The sequence below is a fragment of the Podarcis gaigeae genome, assembly GCF_964106915.1.
Source record: "Podarcis gaigeae genome assembly, chromosome: 10".
NCBI classification, from domain to species: Eukaryota; Metazoa; Chordata; class Lepidosauria; order Squamata; family Lacertidae; genus Podarcis; species Podarcis gaigeae.
This window is the reverse complement of record NC_139686.1, coordinates 40,736,594-40,758,673: the sequence shown is the minus strand read 5'-3', so window position 1 is coordinate 40,758,673 and position 22,080 is coordinate 40,736,594. Positions and strand designations below refer to the sequence as shown.

The 22,080-nt window shown below is 39.1% G+C and overlaps 1 protein-coding gene across 7 annotated transcripts in view; it reads right to left on the bottom strand.

The window, feature by feature from the left end:
• Positions 1–22,080, bottom strand: part of PPP1R12A (protein phosphatase 1 regulatory subunit 12A) — a 91,525-nt gene that overhangs the window by 43,087 nt on the left and 26,358 nt on the right. For all 7 annotated transcript variants that reach the window (XM_083699069.1, XM_083699073.1, XM_083699074.1 and 4 more), the window contains exons 2-3: positions 21,153–21,283; positions 8,042–8,160 (exon numbers count right to left, since the gene is read on the bottom strand). In XM_083699069.1, the coding sequence (XP_083555195.1) occupies positions 8,042–8,160; positions 21,153–21,283 (250 nt within the window). The remainder of the gene's footprint in view (positions 1–8,041; positions 8,161–21,152; positions 21,284–22,080) is intronic.

Below are 22,080 nucleotides of genomic sequence, written 5' to 3'. Positions count from 1 at the left end.
TCCATTTGCCCTCTTTTCATTGGTGCCCCCCTCCACGTTCTGCAGGGAGGCACACCTGGCAATATCATTATCTATTTTTAGGTGTCAGGAAAGAAACATTTCTTTAAACCCAAGCTTTCATCCTTAATTTGGAAAGTATTGTGTGTATTTCTGGCCCCTTTATTATCGAGCTTTGTCATGTACATTAGTTTTGGTTTTATACATAGTTTTAATGTTTATATTATTTTGTAAGTTGCTTCAGGTCACTTTTTATTTTAAAAAAGCAAATAATAAATGCAGTACAATGATTATTGTTATTGTTACTATTATTTTCAAGCGACATCCCTCAATCAATTTATGCATGTAAATTGGCGTAAGTTAATAAGTAACTCCAAAAATTCATATATCCATTGTGCATTGAAAATCTCATATTTATATATTTTAATATTTAGCATTGTTTAAGAATACAAGTTTAAGGTACAAAGTACATTCTAAGAATGGTCCACAGATGGCAATATTGCATCTCTAGCTCAGTGTTCAATTTATTCCTTTAAAAAATGTTATTTGCTCTCTCTCAGGTACACTACAAAATCATTTTACATAAATGTTGGGGCGGACACACTAATTAGCTACCTTTACTACTTAATCAGCTGAAACGTTTTAGCTTAATTCTAAAATATATTGCTCAGGATGCATTTTAAAACATTTCAAAATTCTAATTCTCAGCATTTGTTAGCCTGCCAACAAGTATTGCTGTGTCACAAGCTCTGGGCACTTACCAACCTAGCATAATCAATCTTTAATGCTTAAAGTTGGAAAGAAGAAAGAGTTTAGATACTGACCAGTGGCAAGTGAGTAAGTCAGCTGTGCTATGGTTGCCATTATTTCTAGAAGTAAAATTCAGGACACAGAAGTTGGTGGGCTTTTGGGGAGGAACTGTTGAGCTTTCTTTAGGCAGTCAACCTCAAAATCCTGGACATTTTGCCTATTTTCCTAAATTCCCCCCAGATGCTATTTTCAGCAGTTAAATCACAGACATGTCCGGGAAATTCCAGACATATGGCAAACCTAAGCTATGCAGTTACTCCTTTAAAAATCCTCTCCAGACCCAGAAGACTGTAATAACCCAGTCATATCACTTTGGGGGCAAGATGCTCAAGCAAGTGGCGGTTGTCTAATGTTAATCTCACTTGCTTGAAACATATTATCTAGATCCATTTCAATCCTGTTTCAGGTCTGGATTTGGCACTGAGAGCCTTAAATTTCCCTGATGCATGACCTCTGTAAAGAGACACAAATGGGGCTTTGATCATTCTCTTCGATCTTTTGGCAGCTTTTGATACCATCAACCAAGGAATCCTTCTAGACAGGAAACTCTGTGATTGGGAGGCATTGCTTCTATTTGTAAAGTCAATTCCAGAAGGCAGCATTGTGGAACTTCTGCTCAACCTCACCATTGCTGCCACCATGACATCCTTTTAGACATCCATATAAAGTGCCTGGGTGACTTCATCCAAAGATTCCAGCTCACATGTGATGTTCCAGTATGTTGTCATTAACATTCTGTCCCATATCAACACAACAGTCTGTATGCAAGCGCACATCCACAAACACAAAATGATGCAGAGTTGCGGTACTTGCTACTGTTTTGGACAGACTCTTGTCACTCAGATAGCTTCATTACCAGCCAACTAGTACTGACCACTTCCAGTGCTTGGAATGAACTAGCTCAAAAATTTCTGAACTACACCTAAAAGTAATCGTTGAGTGAATTGCGTTCATTTTGAGGTAGAACCTGGACACTCAGCTTTCATTTAAAGATAACTCTCTCTCTCTCTATATATATATATATGGGTTAAACCACAGAGCCTTGGGCTTGCCGATCAGAAGGTCGGCAGTTCGAATACCCGTGACGGGGTGAGCTCCCGTTGCTCGGTCCCAGCTCCTGCCCAACTTACAGTTTGAAAGCACGTCAAAGTGCAAGTAGATAAATAGGTACCGCTCCAGCGGGAAGGTAAACAGCATTTCCGTGCGCTGCTCTGGTTCGCCAGAAGCGGCTTAGTCATGCTGGCCACATGACCTGGAAGCTGTACGCCGACCCCCTCAGCCAATAAAGCGGGGTGAGCACTGCAACCCTAGAATCTTCCGCGACTGGACCTAATGGTCAGGGGTCCCTTTAGCGTGTGTGTGTGTGTGTGTGTGTGTGTGTGTGTATATATCTTAGAAAGCAAATGTGGAGCCAAGGCTCCAAGGCTTATTAGGCAGATGCTGCTGTTGCCAATGGCAATTACTCAGTTAAATCACTGTTGCTAAGCAATCAGAAGAAAGGAATGTGAAGCATTTCCTGTATCTTTCCTACTGAAGAGATATACTCTCTTCCAATGGGAGCAGCCTGCAGCAAGAAGCACAGGTACAGAAGCAAAGCAAATGATGCCTTGTGCATGGCTGTGTTGCTGACACAAATGAAACAAGTTAAACCTCTTCTACAACTGAAATACAATTATATGCAAAGCTTTACCTGTGGCTATTCCGGCACACATCCTATTACTTGTGCATGGCCCTTTTCTTTTTCTTTTTCTTTTTACTTTTGGACCCTACACTCCAACACAGCTTCTATGTATATTGCCCAAAGAGGATTTTTTAAACTTGGTTTTCAGGCTATGTGCATATATACATATTGCCTTTTCATTCTGCTTCATGAATATAACCAAGATGGCTGTTGCCTACAAAAGTTCATTCCAATGAACTAACTCATACTTGAGGTATCACAGCATTCTTGATCTTTTAACATGTTTTATGGGCAACCACAGCTACAGTAAAACCTTTCATCTGGCTATTTTGAGGTCCAAACAACACTATCACAATTCTGTCTCTAAAGACCTCATTGAGGTCCTGCATTCCTTAGTATTAATAACCTTTGTAAGTTTAAATGCATCCCACAAGCCTACTAATTCTATTTTATATCTATGATCATATAAATGCTGACATTTCCTTTAAAAGGTCCTCATCTTTGCATTTCAGAGATCTTATTTTTATTTATTTTATTATATGGTTATCTGCAGAAATGGCATAATAAGTGACCAATCTCCAAGAAGGGGCCGCTGTGTTACCATGCCTTGAGGTGACTATTCCTTGAGGCTGCTATTCACTGCGTAGACCACTGCATTCTACTCTACCAGGCCTACTCTGTTCTAACAGGCCTACCAAGGAATCAATATTACACACCCACACACAGTGGTCTATTGATATTTGTTTTAATTTTCTTTTTGCTTTTAACTTGTTTTTAACTTTTTATTATTTTATTGTTTGGCTGTACATTTCTGATACAGTGGTATACAAATATTTTTAAATAAATAAAAATAAGTCCTTCTTTCTTTGGTAATCATTTGTAGCTGTGTAAGATTGTCCTTCATGAACACGGTCTTATTAGTGTGTCTGTAAGTGACTGTGGAGGCCAATTCTGGATCCACACACACCTTGCACAGTGGGAACATAGGTTTTCGGGCAGGAGTTGATCATAGTGAGGATTTGCCAAATGTGTCTTCCTCTTAGCTCATTTCTCCCTTTCATCTGGAGTTTGTGCTTCTTCAAAGTCCATGTTAAAGGGTATTCTCCAATTGGAGTGCTCGCAGTATAGTATAGTCAGACATAGCTGACTAGGACTATTGCTATACTATTTATTTTTACAGTAGATACATATTTAATGCTCTTATAGAAAAAAGGGACCCACTAGGAACCCTTTTCTATCTTTCTACTTTTACAATGATGTTTAGTCTTAATGAACTTGATATTTGTAGATAGTCTGCAGAAAAACCCACCCACAGTGCACGTATTAAGGCAGGTCACTGGGAGAAGGGATTTGGCAGTTACCGCATTTTTCGTCCCATAGGACGCACCTAGTTTTTTTTGGGGGGGGAATAAAGGAATTCCCCCCCCTTTATTTCCCCCCCCAAACCAGGTCAGGGAACAGCAGGATGGCAGTGCTGCGCCTCCCCGCTGTCCCCCAAGCTTGTGGGGCTGGCCGATGTCTGCCTGAAGCGCGGGGCACTCTGCTTCAGCGCGCCCCACGCTCCATGCAGCAGGCTGCGGGTATCTGCCCAGCGCGAGGGGCGCTCTGCTTCAGGGCGCCCTGCACACAGGGCAGCAGGCTGCTATCCGCAGGGCCCCCCAGATTTCCCCTTCATTTTTGGAGGGGGAAAAGTGTGTCCTATAGGGCAAAAAATACGGTATTTCCTCAAGAACAATCAGCAATTGTTTATTGCGTAAGATGCTTTTAATAGCTTCAACAGTAAATGCTATATGTGCTATTGTTAATGCCACATGGATGTACAGAGGTACCTCGGTTTTTGAGCGCCTCGGAAGCCAAACATTTCAGAAGCTGAATATCAAAAACCTGGAAATATATGCTTCCATTTTTGAACGCGCCTCAGAAGTTGAACAGCTTCTGTTGCATGTTTTTCAATTTTCTCCACTGAACTTGCAGCCAGCCCTTTGCACCTCGGTTTTCAAACGTTTCAGAAGTCAAACGGTCTTCCAGAGCAGATTACATTTGAGAACCGAGGTACCACTATACTCTGTTACTTAAATTCCCTGGATTTAACAGTGCATATATTAAACATAGGGCCTTACAACCTGAAGCACAGTCTCAGCCCAGAACTCATCAACAAAACCGCAGGGACATCCATTTATTAACTCTGATATCTCTGTTTAAGCACACTTGCTGACCAGCAGCGTTATAAAAGCAAAATGTGTACAAACACAAACATCTGAACCAACTATAGAAATCTAAAGGCGTACCTCACTTCCCATCCCTGTCTTGATTACAGAAGACTCCATTTTGCCTCCCTTGGTGGTCGAGCCATGAGAGAGAATGCATAGAATTCTTAAACCTGCTCTTCTAGATTGGCACTAGAAGCTCTCTGCTCAATTATCTATGTGTCTTTCTCAACACAGACCTGAACGATTTATCAAAACATGTCGTCAATTCTCCCACTTTCAAATCAGAAGGACATATTTCTACTCCTAATAATTATTCAGAAGCTACCAACAGCTGACTAGCAAAAAGATTTGAGTAGTAATATTATCTTCAAGGGAGAAAAGATCAGAACTAAAGATTACCTAATACTTGATCACATTATTCCACTGAAAAAATGATTAAATATATAGGTTTGACTCCTAGGATAGGCTAAAACAATTAAGTTTATGCCAAGAAAGCTTACTGTCTCTTCACCTATGCAGCCAACTGCACCTCCCCACAAAAGCCTCTCCAGAGAGCAAAGGGGATAGGGTGGGAATTTTAATTCCATTAGCTTTGTTAAGTCAACTTATCTTAGAATTCAAGTCACAAGATTCATTCTCACATTAAGGTTTTATACAACCATAGCCAAAATATTGTATAGGCAAGTGGCTGATAACATTATGATGCCTATTTTTAAAAATGAACTATAATTAATTAATTATAAGATCTGAATTGTCTTCATCCTTAAAGCAATCACTAAGACTACAAATTAGGTAAGGTAAAGGTAAAGAACTCATGGACGGTTAAGTCCAGTCACATTCGACTATGGGGTGAGCCAGATATCACGGAAACACCATTTACCTTCCCACCACAGCAGTACCTATTTATCTACTTGTGCTCGTATGCTTTTGAATTGCTAGGTTGTTAGGAGCTGGGACAAAGCAACAGGAGCTCACCCCATCATGCGGATTCAAACTGCCAACCTTATGATCAGCAAGCTCAAGAGGTTCGGTGGTTTAGTGCCACCTTTACTAGACATTAGATAAGACATGGGACCTTACACAAGACATGCAACCTTACATTACTATAGTTCTGTATCTAGCCTAGAATAAATGACTAAACAACAACAACGCAAATATTTAATAAGTATGCTTGCTTAGAAAGCTTGCAGAAAGCTTTAAACTTTAAAGCTTTAAACTAGCATTGGCACAAAAGAAATATTTTCTTTTACTTTTATCAAACATGAAAGACAAAAGCCCTCTGAATAGTCCTTTCATGATATATTTTGCACAACGAAGGATTCTGATTTAGAACAGCAGTAGGCAATTTGAAATACTACGCATGACTTTCCTCCCAATGCATTAACCACTGAAAAACATTGTCTGCATTTTCTTGCACTGGAGCCACACTTGCATGTTAAGCAGCAAATGTTTTGACTATTTTATCAGCCTAGTTGAAAATGTATTCTGATAATCTCCTTGCATTTCAGCATTACAGTACTCAAAGATGCCTTGCTGGAACCTGAAGATGTTCTTTCAATTATTGCTGATTACATACTAGCTAAATGTCAATCAGGTTTGATAAGATGGGAAGGGTTGAGAAGTTCCAGTTCTTTCTGCAAGTCCACAGCTCTACTAAATATCCTACCCTGCTCCCACCCAGCCACCCATTCAATGAAGTCACTGCCTCAGTTGAAACAAGAAGCTGAGCTAAAACTGCCTTCCCAAAGGTGTCCAAACCTAATTCTCCCCAAGTAAAACATTGCACCTAAGAACAGTTCTCTTATTAGTCTGACTCACACCTGACAGGAACTTACAGAAAGTTTCCCATCTAGATACAAAGCACACTAGAACATACAACTTAAAATTTGACAATAAAGAAATAGAAATATGTCAATAATCAGATTTAAAGTGAACTGAATGAAGTTGGATTTTAGGGGAAATATTTACAGGAGTGCTCTATTAAAGTCCTATACAAAACCTTTCCTTTCCCACTTCTTAGATAAATGCCCCAACATCTTGGTTTCTCTACCGGCAAACCAAGTTTAGGCCTGAGCTATCTCTGACCTCTACCACTTTTACAGCCTCACCTGGAAAAGGCACAAGTTGAATGTGGAACATTCTGCATCCAAAGCATGCTCTCCGCTACCTTGCTGGGTTCTCCTCTTTCAATTCCCCTTTCAGCTCATTAAAAAGTTGCATTTTTAATAATGCAGCAGAAATTTCATCAAATGAAATTTTTAGATTTGTTCATCAATCTTACTCAGTTATAACTCTGGACACAATAAGAAAGGCCCTAGGGTCACATATCCATATAGTAGATCCTTAAGAACCTATGATCCTTCGTGCCTTCTTCATACCATTCCTTTAACTCCTTATAAATACATATATGCATGTGCGCGCACACACACAGAGATTATTATACCTGATGAATTAATATCAAACGAATATGTAATTGTAATCACTTTCGGGGAGAAAAAACATAGCTGACAAACATAGTGCCATATTTATAATATGGGAAGAATGTGTATAAAAAGTGCTGCTCAGACAAGAATTCAGCTCAGGAATCCCTTCAATGTCCATAATGAAGATTTATTCTACTTCTGTTTAAGATTGTAGCAAAAATGGAGACACAGTTCATTCTACTTTCACTTTGTTACTTGCATCTTAAAATGCACAGATAATGCACAGATAATCCTCACTAACACTGATATTCATGAATATTCTCCCATACACCTGTAGTTTCCACTGAAGCCTGTTGTGGTGCTTGATCATATTGATTCACAGATATGAACACAAGGAATTGAGGCACACAGTGTTTTATTAGTCTGGCAGGACATTTTTTTTCCACAAAGGCATCCACATATGGCAAACTGCAAGACTGAGATAAACATAACATAAACTGGCTTCAATCTGGTCACTAAAACAACTGAAAGGCTCATCATATGCAAAAGTCTTTTAAAAGACAATGAATGGGTGTTTCTATCAAGCTCATTTTGGAAAACACATTTATGTTAGATTCAGTTCTTTTTCAGATGTAAACTCAAACCTAATCAGCACACTTAAATAAATGGCAAACCCTATAAAAATACATTGTCAACACATATTTTATTGAAAGTTCCATTTAATTTTCCAGAGACATAATTCTTCCTATTTCTACGGTGTATTTTCTTACATAACCAGGGGTTCTTAAATTCGTATTCAGAATTAATTATAGTTATATGGCATTTTTTAATTGCATATGGTCAATCCGATGCAACATTTTGGTTTTAATACAGATTCTTTTTATGCTTTAATTTTTTATGCAGTAAACCTTTAAAATTACCTTGCCGGTTCACTTCATTTTGAAGCAACTCTTCCATTGCCTCTTCTTCAGCAATATCTAATGGAGTGTCCCCTTCACTATTTACAGCTCCTACATGTGCTCCTTGACTAATTAAATATCTGAAACAGAAGAAATAGCTTGTTGTTAATATGAAAGCACACCTTTTGATACAAGTACTAAATACATTTAAGTATAAACCAAAGCCTCACAGACACTAAAGGGATGGTCTCTGATAGCACCACCTTCAAATGACTTTTCCTAACGTGCTGTCAATCATACAAGTTCTTAATATTTTCTTTAAAAACAGCAGCTCTCCAAGTGCTTAGTTTCTAACAATAAGCTCCACATCAATTTTTGAATTATTTCAACTGGATATACTACAGTGGTACCTCGGTTTAAGAACAGTCCGGTTTAAGAACAATTTAGTTTACAAACTCTGCAAAACTGGAAGTAGTGCCTTGGTTTGAGAACTTTACCTTGGTCTAAGAACAGAATCTGAACAGTGGAAGGGCCTCATTGGGGAAAGTGTGCCTCAGTTTAAGAATGGTTTTGGTTTAAGAACGGACTTCCAGAATGGATTAAGTTTGTAAACCGAGGTACCACTGTACTTGAGTTGATCAACCTGGCATTTTCTGCTGCTGCCCCGTGTTATGGAATGCCCTTCATTCTGCTATACATGAAGCCGCAACCACCAGTTGTTTCAGCTATCTTGTAAAGACTTATTTGTTTGGGCTTCCTCCAACCCAAAAGAACAGAACCTGTTTTATGTATATGAATCTTCTTCCCATTTGTTTTTATATGCTTTTATGCTGCTGCTTTACTGGTTTTAAGATGCATTTTATATATTAAGAGAATTTCATAAGATTAAGTGATTTACCTCTTGCTGCCAGAAGGCCTTTTAACAGGACATGCCAAGAATGGAATCTGGTACCCTCTGCATGCAAATCAAATGCTATATACCCTTCTCAACAATAAAAACTTAGACCAAGATCAAGTGCTGTGAAGAGATATGGCATCACAGTGTAATGTAAAAATGTCTTCTTGGGCCAGATGGAAGAAAAGATATGTGATCATGTGATGGATAACAAACTAGACACTGAAGGGGGATGGGGTAAAGAGAGAAATAAAAAAGCCATGTCAGCAGTAGAAAATTGCCTTCAAAGCAGAGACAACTAGTTTGGAACACACCTCTTCACAGCAAAAGCAGCTCTTTAGTAATTAGCCTGTAATTTGTTGAAGTTGTATGCAGTTTTGTTTGCTGAGTTTCATGGCATTAGAATTACTTACACTGCTAATGCCAACTTCAGAACTAAGAGTAGAGAACAACCTACAACGAATTATTTCTGTGATGCTGCAAAACTGAGTAAACGGAACACATATATATGTGTAAGCAGAATAAAGGTAAACAAGTGAGCAATGGCACTGTGCCAAAATTTTCAAATGCCAGCTATATCCTCCCTTTCTAAATGAATCTAGAAGTGAATGATACTCTAATTTCTTTCTATACCAACAGGCCAACTCACCTTAGAAACAAAGATGCCATTACTGAGCCACATACAGGGTGGCTGATATGACCCCCTCACATGTTGACAAATGTGTGATGTGGGATCAACACTTATTCACGCATCAATTTTATTTTATTTAGTTTTTTTCAAGGAAATACAAATGTATACAAACAGACAAACATGCAAGTGTCTGGAGATATAATAGTTTTTCACTTGAAAGATGGGGGTTGTGGTACAGTAAATAGTCAAACCATCTATTACAACACAAAAAAAGAATGCAAAAGGTGCTGCATTGACCCCAATTCATCCAGAAAGTAAAATAAATGAATCTGTATCCTGTTTCAAGATCTTCTCTAAAGAGTAGTAAGAGGGATCTTTTATCCCTGATCTTAGCGCTAAGCACCAAAGCACTGAGCTTGGAGATGAATCCCCCTGTCCACTCTTTTATGAACATTGCCTTTTAAACTTTGAACAGATCCTTGAGTGTTGGAGTGGGAAGAACTTGAATGGTGATGGAGGGGGTGGAAGGAAGGGCTGTCTGACAGCATGTCTGGTTAGCAGACATTGTGTGTGCTAAATGCCTGTGTGGCAGGTACATATGTGCTTATATTGCAGTCAAAGACCAGACAGCAAACACTAGCCACACCCACCATGGGCATGTGGTCACCAGACAGATGGGGACCATCACTGTGGCCCTGGAGGGAGGGATTAGTCAACCCTGCCTTAGATGCCTTTGCTTAAAGATCAGATAAGCACCATTTCAAGAAGTTAACCTTAAGGAATTATACATTTCAAGTAATCTTCCCTCTCCAGGAGCAAGCCATACATGACATGGGGTTTCTCAAAGTTCCTTGAAACATCAGCACATCAGAAGTATATAAACTAAAACAACTATTAGGCAAAACATTCCCCCTGTAATGTCATCTCAAGGCCTTTCTGACTATAAGATCTATGATTTTTATTTTTATTTCGCTGACTATACTAAATTAAACTTTGAATATATTAAAATAGTAAGTACTCAGTTTGGTATATTAAAATTAAATCTATAATGAAAGATTTGCCCTAATATTGTTTTTGCCATTGGCATCCTTTCGTTGTTACTAATGAACTTAAGAAATTGAAAAAATTCCTTGGAGAACACAATTACTGGAAGGAATCAACTTGATTTCCTGTCTATGTATATAAAAGAAAATAGCAACTTTTGTAAAATCTTCCTGCAGGTAAAATCACTGCAGGCATCTAGGTTACCATATTTTTCGCTCTATAAGACACACCTAGTTCTAGAGGACAACAAGAAAAAAAAGTTCCCTCCTTCCCTGCACAGCGACCCTTCAGCGAAGCGGCAGGAGAAGCAGAGCCCCCTCCATTTCTCCTCCCGCTTTGCTGAAGGGGTGCTGCGCAGAGAGGGAATGCTGCGCAGCGGCTCTCCAGCGGAGCAAAGCTAGGAGAGCAAGAGGGGTCAGTGCACACCAATCCCTCTTGCTCTCCTGGCTTCAGCGAAAGCTGTGCAGCCTGCATTCGCTCCATAAGATGCACTCACATTTCCCCTTACTTTTTGGGAGGGGGAAAAATGTGTCTTATAGAGCGAAAAATATGGTATTTAAAAGTCTGTCATTATAGGAACCTGTGGTATATCCACATTTAGAATACTATTTAAAGTTAAGGCTATTCTGTTTCCAGAATAGTATCAGAACTGGAAGTACTACAAAAATTATTTACTATCTTTAAACTGAGGCTTCGTCATCTACATAAAATAACCTAAGCTGATAAATTATAAACATTGTGGAGACTAAAGTCCTCATGACAATTTTAAAAAATTCACTGTGATATGAATAAAAGGTTTCTGTTATGACTGATCCTAAAAGTCTTCACAGATTATCATAACTGATTTCATCTTGTTTCTCTCAGCATCTCTTCTGTCAGCTTCATGTTAAGATGGCAGGTCATGAAATACATCAAGAGTCTGAGACAGCATTTAATAAACTTAGACAAGGGGAAGCCTTCCAGATGCCTTGAACTGCAATTCCCATCACTCCCAGTCAGCACAGTCAATGCTAAGGAACATTGGGAATTTTAGTCCAAAACGTCTAGAAGACACTACATTGGCTCATCCTGGTTTAGACATATAAATGGAATATAAAGTCTATCAGAAGCTTGTTAATTTTAAGTAATATATAGAAAATTCATGTCCTGAGGCAATACCTATGAATTATAGACATTGGTGATGAAAACAAGCAGGAGGGAGTGGCTACTTCCATGAGGTATGACTTCTGAGCTAATAATAATAATAATAATAATAATAATAATAATAATAATAATAATTTTATTTATACCACACCCATCTGGCTGGGTTTCCTCAGCCACTCTGGGTGGTTCCGAGCAGAATAGTAAGGTAAAGGTAAAGGTACCCCTGCCCGTACGGGCCAGTCTTGACAGACTCTAGGGTTGTGCGCTCATCTAACTCTACAGGCCAGCGCTGTCCGCAGACATTTCCGGGTCACGTGGCCAGCGTGACGAAGCTGCTCCAGCGAACCGGCACCAGAGCAGCACACGGAACACTGTTTACCTTCCCGCTTGAAAGCGGTACCTATTTATCTACTTGCACTTAATTGTGCTTTCGAACTGCTAGGTGGGCAGGAGCTGGGACCGAATGACGGGAGCTCACCCCGCCGCAGGGATTTGAACCGCCGGCCATGCGATCGGCAAGTCCTTGGCGCTGAGGTTTTACCCACAGCGCCACCCCGTCCCTGAGCAGAATAGTAAAAATAAAAAAATTAAAATCTTCCCTAAACAGATGTCTTGCAAAAGTCAGATAGTTGTTTATTTCCTTAACATCTGAAGGGAGGGCGCTACTACCAAGGAGGCCCTGTGCCTTCTAAATTCTCCGCAGAATATTCTCCACAAACTAAGTTTTATAATCCACATTTTAAAAATCTAGTAAATAATAAGTCAATCTGTGATATTGCCAGTGTAAGTAATAAATAATTATTTTTTTGATCAAGTTACATTACTGGGCTTTGTATCATTCACCATTGGCACTTCTGAAATGTGAACTACAGAAAACATTTTTTGTTTTAAAAATGCCATTCATTTAATCTGATGAACATTTGAATTCATATGTATTTCAACTATATGTAATAGCCTTTTTTCTATTTTGGTGTGACCTTATTCCTAGCAATTCTATACCCTTGGCCACACAGAAAATAGCTATAATGTTTTATACACTTAAAGTACCTAGACCTATACAATTATGTGTAACGGCATGTGGGGTGACCTTGATTTAAACAGTTGACATTTCTATATTTTTATTTAATGCCAGTAACTGGTTTTTGCAGTGCCATTCAATGTTACAAGGTGCCATTTCCCCGAGATTGACATTGTGCAGATGAAGATGGTGACTTATCCTCTTAAGATGTTTGAGGAGTCAATATAAATTTATAATCATTTGAGACTTGTTACTTAAAGCCTAAGATGCAAGTGGCGCTGTGGACTAAACCACAGAACCTAGGGCTTGCCGATCAGAAGGTCGGCAGTTCGAATACCCGCGACGGGGTGAGCTCCCGTTGCTTTGGTCCCAGCTCCTGCCCAACTCACAGTTTGAAAGCACGTCAAAGTGCAATTACATAAATAGGTACCGCTCCAGCGGGAAGGTAAACAGCATTTCCATGCGCTGCTCTGGTTTGCCAGAAGCGGCTTAGTCATGCAGGCCACATGACCCGGAAGCTGTACGCTGGTTCTCTCGGCCAGTAAAGCGATATGAGCGCGGCAACCCCAGAGTCGTTTGCGACTGGACCTAACAGTCAGGGGTCCCTTTACCTTTAATTAAAGCCTATTTTTAAAATAAATTTATTTCTTGTGACAATTTATCAGTTATAATTTAAATATGTTGTGTGTTTTCTTACTTGTCTAAGCAGATAGTAATTTGCATTTCTGATGTTATGTAACTTGTCATTACTGATTATTTGTGTTTTATTTTCTGGAAAAAATAGCATTTATTTTAAACATATAAATTTTATTAGTGTTGCACTGAAAATACTGTACCATGTAGAAATGCTTACTAAAGAATGTACTCTTGTAGCAGACCTGAGTCTTTTTTGTATTCCTTTTACTTTAAAAGCTACATTTCATACATACACAACATAATTAGAATTCAAATTGATGGTAAATATATGGTTGGTGACAGGCTTAGTGATTAATGTGAGTCATTCACACTGAATTTTCAATTTCAAGTTTGGTGCAAAAAATCAAAGACTGGTATGAATTCACTGCATTGCCCCATTGAATTAAAGTATCTGTACAGTTTTTTGTTACTATCTGAACAGGTTTACCCATTAATAAACATATATATTAACTAATTATATCATTTTCAATGCATTAAAATGAATATTCTCCTATTTTAAATGAAAATTCTCTAATATTCTCATCAATCAAGAATATTCTCCAAAAAAATTATTCTTAAGAATTTAACATCACTAGTCAGAAGTCCCATTTTGTTCAGTAGGTCTTATTTCCAATATGTATGCCTAAGATTGCTGACTTCGTTGCATGCACAGAGAGCCAAAATGTTTCACTTGTATGCTGATAAAGTTCAGCAGATGGTTCTCTTAAAAAGTTTAAATCATTGTTACATTGGTGTGCACTAAGGAAATGCAAGTAGGAGCAGCAACAAATTCTTGCAGCAACTGTTAAACTTAACACAGGCTTTAAAATAAGGGAGAATAAAAATTGGAATAGGGAATGCTAGAAGTAGAAGTCATATCTTTATGTATTTAAATCCATTCTTTTCAAAGAAAAGCATACTGTACAAAGCTAAACTATCATCATCTATGGAGATCACTCGTAGCTGAGTAAGTTTGTCTTCCATGAACACAGTCGTAAGAACCACAGTGATTTCCTAATATTAAATGAGTAACAAGGTAAAAACAACAACCAGAAAATGCAATCTTATGAATACCTTGAGTGATCCAGTATTCTATAGTGTCATCCTAGTCAAAAAATATTCAGTGTGGGAGGCATCTCAAAATATGTTCTTAGATGTTATGCTCATTTCAACCTATTTAACATCTGAGACACAAGCAAATTAATCCATTGATAGTGTCCATTTTTTATTGACCTTAAGAAGCCACTCAATTAAAAAGCAAAGTACAGGAAAAGGAAGTGACTATTAAAACAATGAATGATGGTCAGACCGTCATCACCACTACCATAACAAACTATGGCTGCCAATCCGCTAGACTTTTGTTTCCCAGCCAATACTTAATCATGGAGTATCTATGATAGTCTGCCCCATCAGGTCACTAACACCAGCAGCACCAGAAACTGAGGCCCAGAATATCTGTTCAGCACATATCCAATACAAGCTGTTTTTCAACATTAGAAAAAGTATGGTTTCTCAATTCATATGTATGCAAAGCGAATACAGCACTAAATAACATCTGTTTCAGGAATGTCATACCTCCTTTCATGAGCTGAATACCAAATTGGAAGCAGAACTATGAAGGAAAGCACAAACAGAATATGACACTAAGCTAGTTACTTTCTTAATTTTACCTACAGGAGAAAAAAATCCCATAAAAGATAGAACAAGACCAAAGTACAGTGGTACCTCTGGTTACGAACTTAATTTGTTCCGGAGGTCCGTTCTTAAGTTGAAACCATTCTTATCCTGATGTGCACAGCCTCCCGCTCTGCGCGCACCTCTAGCACGTGATTTCCGTTCGCATCCTGGGGCAAGGTTCGCAACCAGGAGCAGCTACTTCCGGGTTAGCGGAGCTCGTAACCTGAAGCGTTCATAACCAGAAGTGTTCGTAACAAGATGTACCACTGTAGTTATACTGTACCAAAGCAAGGGGGAAACCTGTCTGAAGTTGAAGATTTCTGCTCCATTCCCTACTAAATAAACTACAAATCTAACTGGTTTGCATGTCATCTAAGCAGAACAGCAAACTGAGCTTTTCTCTATGAACTGTCTTCATTGAGTCAAACTGCTACTCCAACAGTACGGACTGTATTCCTAAGATCAGGGTAAGAAGCAGACACACAGTAGTTAGTTTAAAACAAAAACAAAAACCCTCCTTTAGGGGGAAAAAACCAGGCATTTTCCTGCAATCTTTCTGTCAAGGGCTTCTAAAGCAACAGGCATAAAACAATACAAAAAAAAAACCTTAACATAATTTGAAAGGTGAAAACAGGATGGTTCCATTAGATGCAAAGATCACTAATTTCCTTCCGAAGAACAAGAGTGTCCACAAATAATTACATCTTCCAGATAAGAATGAGGTTTCAAAGTCCACATTCCTCTCTCCAACCTTTCAAAAACAGAACAGTATGTTGCCTGCAGTGGGACTAGAGATTCCTAGAATTGCCCCTCTTAACTTAAGAACCTAGATGGTTATTCTCGGAGTTACCTCTAGAACTGCTCCAGAAGCAGCACAACCCCAGAATTTAAGGAAAGTAAAGTATGCAGAACTGAACAAAATGGTCTCTTCCCATGGACTTACAAATAAAGTTTCTAACAGTCAACTGTGCCGTCTAGTCATACTAACCGGCAACATTATATACACTTTCAAAGCAGATTCAATGTGAATGAAATTATGTATTCAAACTTATGAAGGTCAATTAAAACATTAAATTGTTTATTTTAACTTTAACAGTGCAATGCTATGCATGTTTACTTATATGAGAAAGAGAACACATGGTCTGCATGGAGAGGATCCTACACAGAGAAAAGCTGGCATCTCAGATTGAAAGAGGTAACACGTGATAGAATCTCTGCTTAAGAGTCAAAGTAGGGCTAGATGGATAAATACAGTCTGATTTAGTCGTTCGCAACTGAACTTAATTGTCAGAGGTCCTTTACCTTTTTAGCCTCTTACACTTGACTTTAGTAAGTGGGTTAAATAAATCTGTTGTTAAATAGCCTTTGATTGCTTTTTTCCCTTGCTAATTTTAACCACCACCACCCCACAAATGTATTTATTGAAAGCTGAAGTATTAAGTTGCTGTTGGCATCCATCTGTCTTGGGAGACAATGGAAGTGGGTACCATTGGGGTAAAGTCAATCCATTGGAGAGTTACAGCGCCAACTGTGGCTGTAGAGACCAATACGGGAGAGACATGTTTTATTGAAGCTGGGGCAGATGAAGGCATCCAGTTGTGCTGCTACAGATTCATGACGTTTATTCTCTCTGTGCTCCTCCCAGCAGTCATTCCTCCTCTGGTCACTGCTATGGATGCATGACCTGACTGCCTGTTTCCAGGCACTGTGGTCATCAGCAAGGAATTCCCACATGGCAGGGAAGCGGGTGGTGCTGTGGGTTAAACCACAGAGCCTAGGACTTGCTGATCAGAAGGTCGGCAGTTCAAATCCCTGCGACGGGGTGAGCTCCTGTTGCTTGGTCCCCACTCCTGCCCACCTAGCAGTTCGAAAGCACGTCAAAGTGCAAGTAGATAAATAGGTACCATTCCGGTGGGAAGGTAAATGGCATTTCCGTGTGCTGCTCTGGTTCGCCAGAAGCGGCTTAGTCATGCTGGCCACATGACCCGGAAGCTGTATGCCAGCTCTCTTGGCCAATAAAGCGAGATGAGAGCCAAAACCCCAGAATCGGTCACGACTGGACCTAATGGTCAGGGGTCCCTTTACCTTTTACTTAAGGCTAATGTTCTCAGCCTTCATGTCATGTTTGCAGACATCTTTATAATGCAGAGTTGGTCTGTCAACAGACCTGGTGCCTAAAGGCAGCTCCTTGAAAGCATAATCAAAAATCAATTTCAGGTTTGTAGCTTGCAGGAGCCACAAAGCAACTCACTCCCTCCACCTGACACCATTATCCAAGCATATACTGATTCAAAACAAAGAAGCAAATATTGTTCTTCTGGCCACACAGCACAATTTCAGGTACTTTCTCCCCATGTAGCTTCACTCTCATCTTAAGCAAAAAAGTAGCTTTACCTGGTGAAAGGCAGGTCTATGCCCACATGATCCAAACAAAGCATTGAGAGCTGGAGTGACCATAGGAAGCAGGTGGAGACCGACCACACCTCTTCAAGGTAACAATAACTATTATCATTTTAATTACAAACCCAGAAGAAGGAGAAGATAGTCCTAAGCAGGTTTTGTCTCTCTGAGCCAAAGAAATAGTGTGATTCAGTTTGGCAGAACTCGATAATGCAAAGGATATGAAACATCAGTTGTGATTGAAGTATCAATTAGAATATCTTGCCTTGAGTCTCACGTGTCTTACAAGTTGTCAACTTTTTACAAATAGTCAAGCCAAGTCCAGCACGTCACAAAAATAATCATAATCAAATCAGCTGTTCACTTCTATCACAATGCAGATCAAACTTTCAGTATTAGGGTACCTAGGGAGCACTGTTCAAAACCCCCCAGGCACTAGGCATGTTTTGCAACTGATGCGAGTCAACTTGCAACCAAGGGAAGATATCATGTCATCAGGTTTAGAGACTGACATCTCCACCATTTGGCTGGCGTGCAGCAACTTTTTCTGCTGCTGTGCATGCCCCCATGTTCCCCAGTATCAAATGATATTGTTGCGCACCAGCCAGCTTGTCGATTTGTAGGGATCTCTTGTCGCTGTCTGGTTTGCTTTATTTGATGTTTTATTGTGTTATATACTGCTTTTTTTCTTTAAAATATAAAGCAGTACAGAAATGAAATTAATAATTACAGTAATAATGATGATGATATAAATTTCATATAAATGGCAACCCAGGTTTAAGGTGCCATTTGGTGACTAGCTTATGTATCTGAGTGAATCATAGGCATTTTATAGCACAGTGATATCTTAGCTATACCATGCTATATACCAGATGGCAGTCCTGTCTGTCCAATCTAGTAATGAGTGAAGCATATCTCTTACAACACCAAGGTCTTAAAACAGCTCCAGACTCCAGACCAACAGTTAGGGATGATGTGAGGAACATCTGGAGGGCCACAGATTCTCCATCCCTGTCTTAAAAGAAAACTAACTAGCCTATTATGTTTAGAAACATGAAGAAAACAAAAATTATTATTAACTTCAACCAAGAATGAAGCTAGACCACACAGCATAGATCAGATGGCCAGGTTCACAAAAACTTTTGTCAAGCATTGAGAAAATGTGGACACTCTAGCAATACATGATGTTTAACGGTTCTGGGAATGCTGCAAGACAACCAGTCAAGAGTCGCCCTACCCCAAAAAGGTATGGATGAGTTTGGACCCTGTGTCTTAATCCTTAGCCAAGCCAGAAAAACTTCCTGCTTACAACTCCTAACATAGGCATTCAACCGTGAGTAAATTATTTGTTTTAGATCAGGACTGCAAGAAGGGACTCCAAGGGTCATCTTGTCCAGCCCCCTGCAATGCATCAAAATAAAGCCCCATGTAGGCAGTGACCTAGTTTTAAGGCTAATGTCTGAATCACAGCCAACCCAAGAATGGCTGCACTTGTCTGATCAGATAAAAGTTTATAGAAAGAGCTCCCAGCTGCAGAGACCACTTGAGCCCCAAGTGATAAAGAGGGACTCAGGCACATCTCCAGGCTGTGAACCTGCTCCATGAGAAAGAGCTCAACCTCTTCCAGAACAGACATTTTGCCACAGGATTCAAACTCACTATCCTGGTCTTCATCCAGCCCACTAACTGCAGCCAGGCCCTGGTCCAAGGCTTCTACAGCCTCACCCAATTTAGATACAAAAGAAAGCAGGTTCAATTGTGATCAGCATACTGAAGGCATCCTTCTTCTAAACTCCTAATGCCTGCTTTCAATGGTTTCAGAGAGATCCTAAAAAGCTTTGGTATCATTTAGATCCAAAAAAACTTTAAGGATAAAATGTGCCCCTGCAGGACACCATAACAAAAACACTATGGGGCCAATGAGCATTTTCTCAGTGTAACTCTCTGAACTTGACACTGCAGAATCAGAACTATTGCAGTACAGTGTCTCCAATGCCTATATCACAGAGTTGGTCCAGGAGGATACTATGGACAATGGCATCAAAAGCCACAGAGGAATAGGGATGGGGGAGAACACCTGCAGTCCCTGTGCTGTGCCCGCAACAAAGGATATCCATTAAGGCCACTAAGATTGATTCATTCCCATCACCAAGAAAGAACCCAAATCAAGAAAATGAGAAGCCTCCAGGAATGTCTGCAGCTGCTGTGCCCCTACTTTCTCCAGCACACTCCCTAAAAAGCATTAACTACATTCTGAGCCTGCTCAGTCACATCCTCTTTACTAGTTTTTGTTTGGCAAACAATTATTTCTTTAATCTTCAACAAGAGTGTTTAGGAGGGTGTGCTCTGGATGAAATGCCTATTACCTTCACACTTGAAAAGTGAAACATTTATGTACAACTGCTCTGCAAACATAAAAATGTATTTTTATGACACACACACAGAGAGAGACTCAAAAGTAGTAATATGTTTGTATTTCCTGATTATAATTCTTATTGATATATAGTAAGTTATTAATAGATTATATATGTACACATATGTGTAATACATAAAGGAGGAGTATGAATGTGTGTGCGTACTGATGTACAGTCTAAGTACTGCTTATTCAATGGAATTACACACATTTATTCTACTATAAGGTGCCTTGTTGGTCTGCCATAGTCAAAACAAAAAAGGAGGAGTATGAATGTGTGTGCGTACTGATGTACAGTCTAAGTACTGCTTATTCAATGGAATTACACACATTTATTCTACTATAAGGTGCCTTTAAATCTTAGCAACACCATGGGCAAATAACTATTGAAACTTCAGTCCCACACATGAGAGGAAGAACAAATGAGATACGAAAACCATATACAATACTCATGTACCCCTTAAAAAGTTTCAGCTGCCACATGAAAAAATTACTGAAATTTACAGCTGCTAAAATGCCATTCTAGTTTATATGTTACCTCAAACAGAATTCTGACACATACTGCAGAGTCAGAAAGAATACAGCTAGTACTGCTTCCTTTTAAGGACAAACAGGATCCTACGTTACTATATGCAATGCAAGAGGTGTCAATGTATAGCCTGGACAGGTTTAGGTTTCTCAAGCTCAGAGTTCTTCCTCATAAGGGCACCCAATACATCAAATTGAAAGGTTAAAGATTGTGGAGCGCTATCCTTAAAAGCTACAGCCACCCTATTTGTAAACTTCCCAGAAAATTCTATCAACATCCCAAGATAAGACAAGACAAACTTTAGCTAAATGCAGCACTTGTTCTTTAACCCTAGATATAATTAAGTATCAACAAAAGGTCTGGTGCTCCAGTGTTGACTATTTCACAGGGAAACAAAAAACACAGGCTTCAAATCAAGTATCAAGCGCTCATTTCTAGAATATATGTCCAGATATATGGCTTTGTTACAAGATGATTAACAAATGTAGACTGCTGCAAATTTCAAATTCAACTTTCAACGTAATTTTATTATGAGTGAGGGAACTGCATTTTTCTTCTTGTCATAAAGAACCCAGTTCTCATCTCATAAAATATGGAATAGATTGCTCAAAGTATCCTGTCGTTAAACAGCCTCTTAGCAACGGTTGCATCATAAGTCTACTAAATATCAAGGTAAGTTATGTTAAATATAGGGAAAAAATCCTTACTCTGCTATATCAAGATATCCACAGGAAGCAGCCGCATGTAGAGGTATCCAGCCTTCATTATCAGGTTGATTAATATTGGCTCCATTTTCCACCAGAAATTTCACCATATCTACATTATCATCTATGCAAGCCTATAAACAAAAGAAAAAAGTGTTAAGGTGGTTTTAACAATTGGCCAAAAGTCATTCTATGACAATAGATCTAACCGCCCATTCCACAACCAAACAGGCAACAATAAGCCATTATCCCACATAAAGCACATGTTCACATGATTCATGCTACACAAATTAGCCCATCATTTTCTTTTATATATTCTGCATAAATATAAGAATCTCTATTGCCATTTCAAGTTCACTAAAGCCACCTGCAACATGTTCCTTCCATTCATGACAAAATGTTCTTCTTATACGTGGTTGTTTGGTATATTTCTTCTCTGCCAGCTCACTGCCAGCCTTAGAAGGATAGAAGAGAATGCAGAGAGCATGTCTCTACTTTGTGATATATACAGAACTGTGAGGTTGTATGTCTTATCTGCCATAAGCTAGCCTAATACTCTTCACTTTTTGACAGTGTGAGGAACAAAACAGACCCTGCAGAGTTTCTAAAACAAAGATGTAGAAGAGAAAACACACATCACAAGATATAGCAAACAGCAAATTATGTCAATTTCCTTAGGGTGCAATTCAGTTTTGAGCTTGTACTGTAAAACCATGCATACTTGGGTACCTAGATACCTTGAGAAACTTCTAAGGGAATTATGATTTCTATTATATGTATAACTAAAATACAGATTTCAATTGCCTGAGTCACACATGTAAATCACAGTTTGTCTCAAATAACGGCTTAGTTGTAACTATGCCCCCCTGACATGTAGGTCCCCACATGGGTTCCTCCTCAACTCAGCACAGTACCCACACAGCTCTAGTGT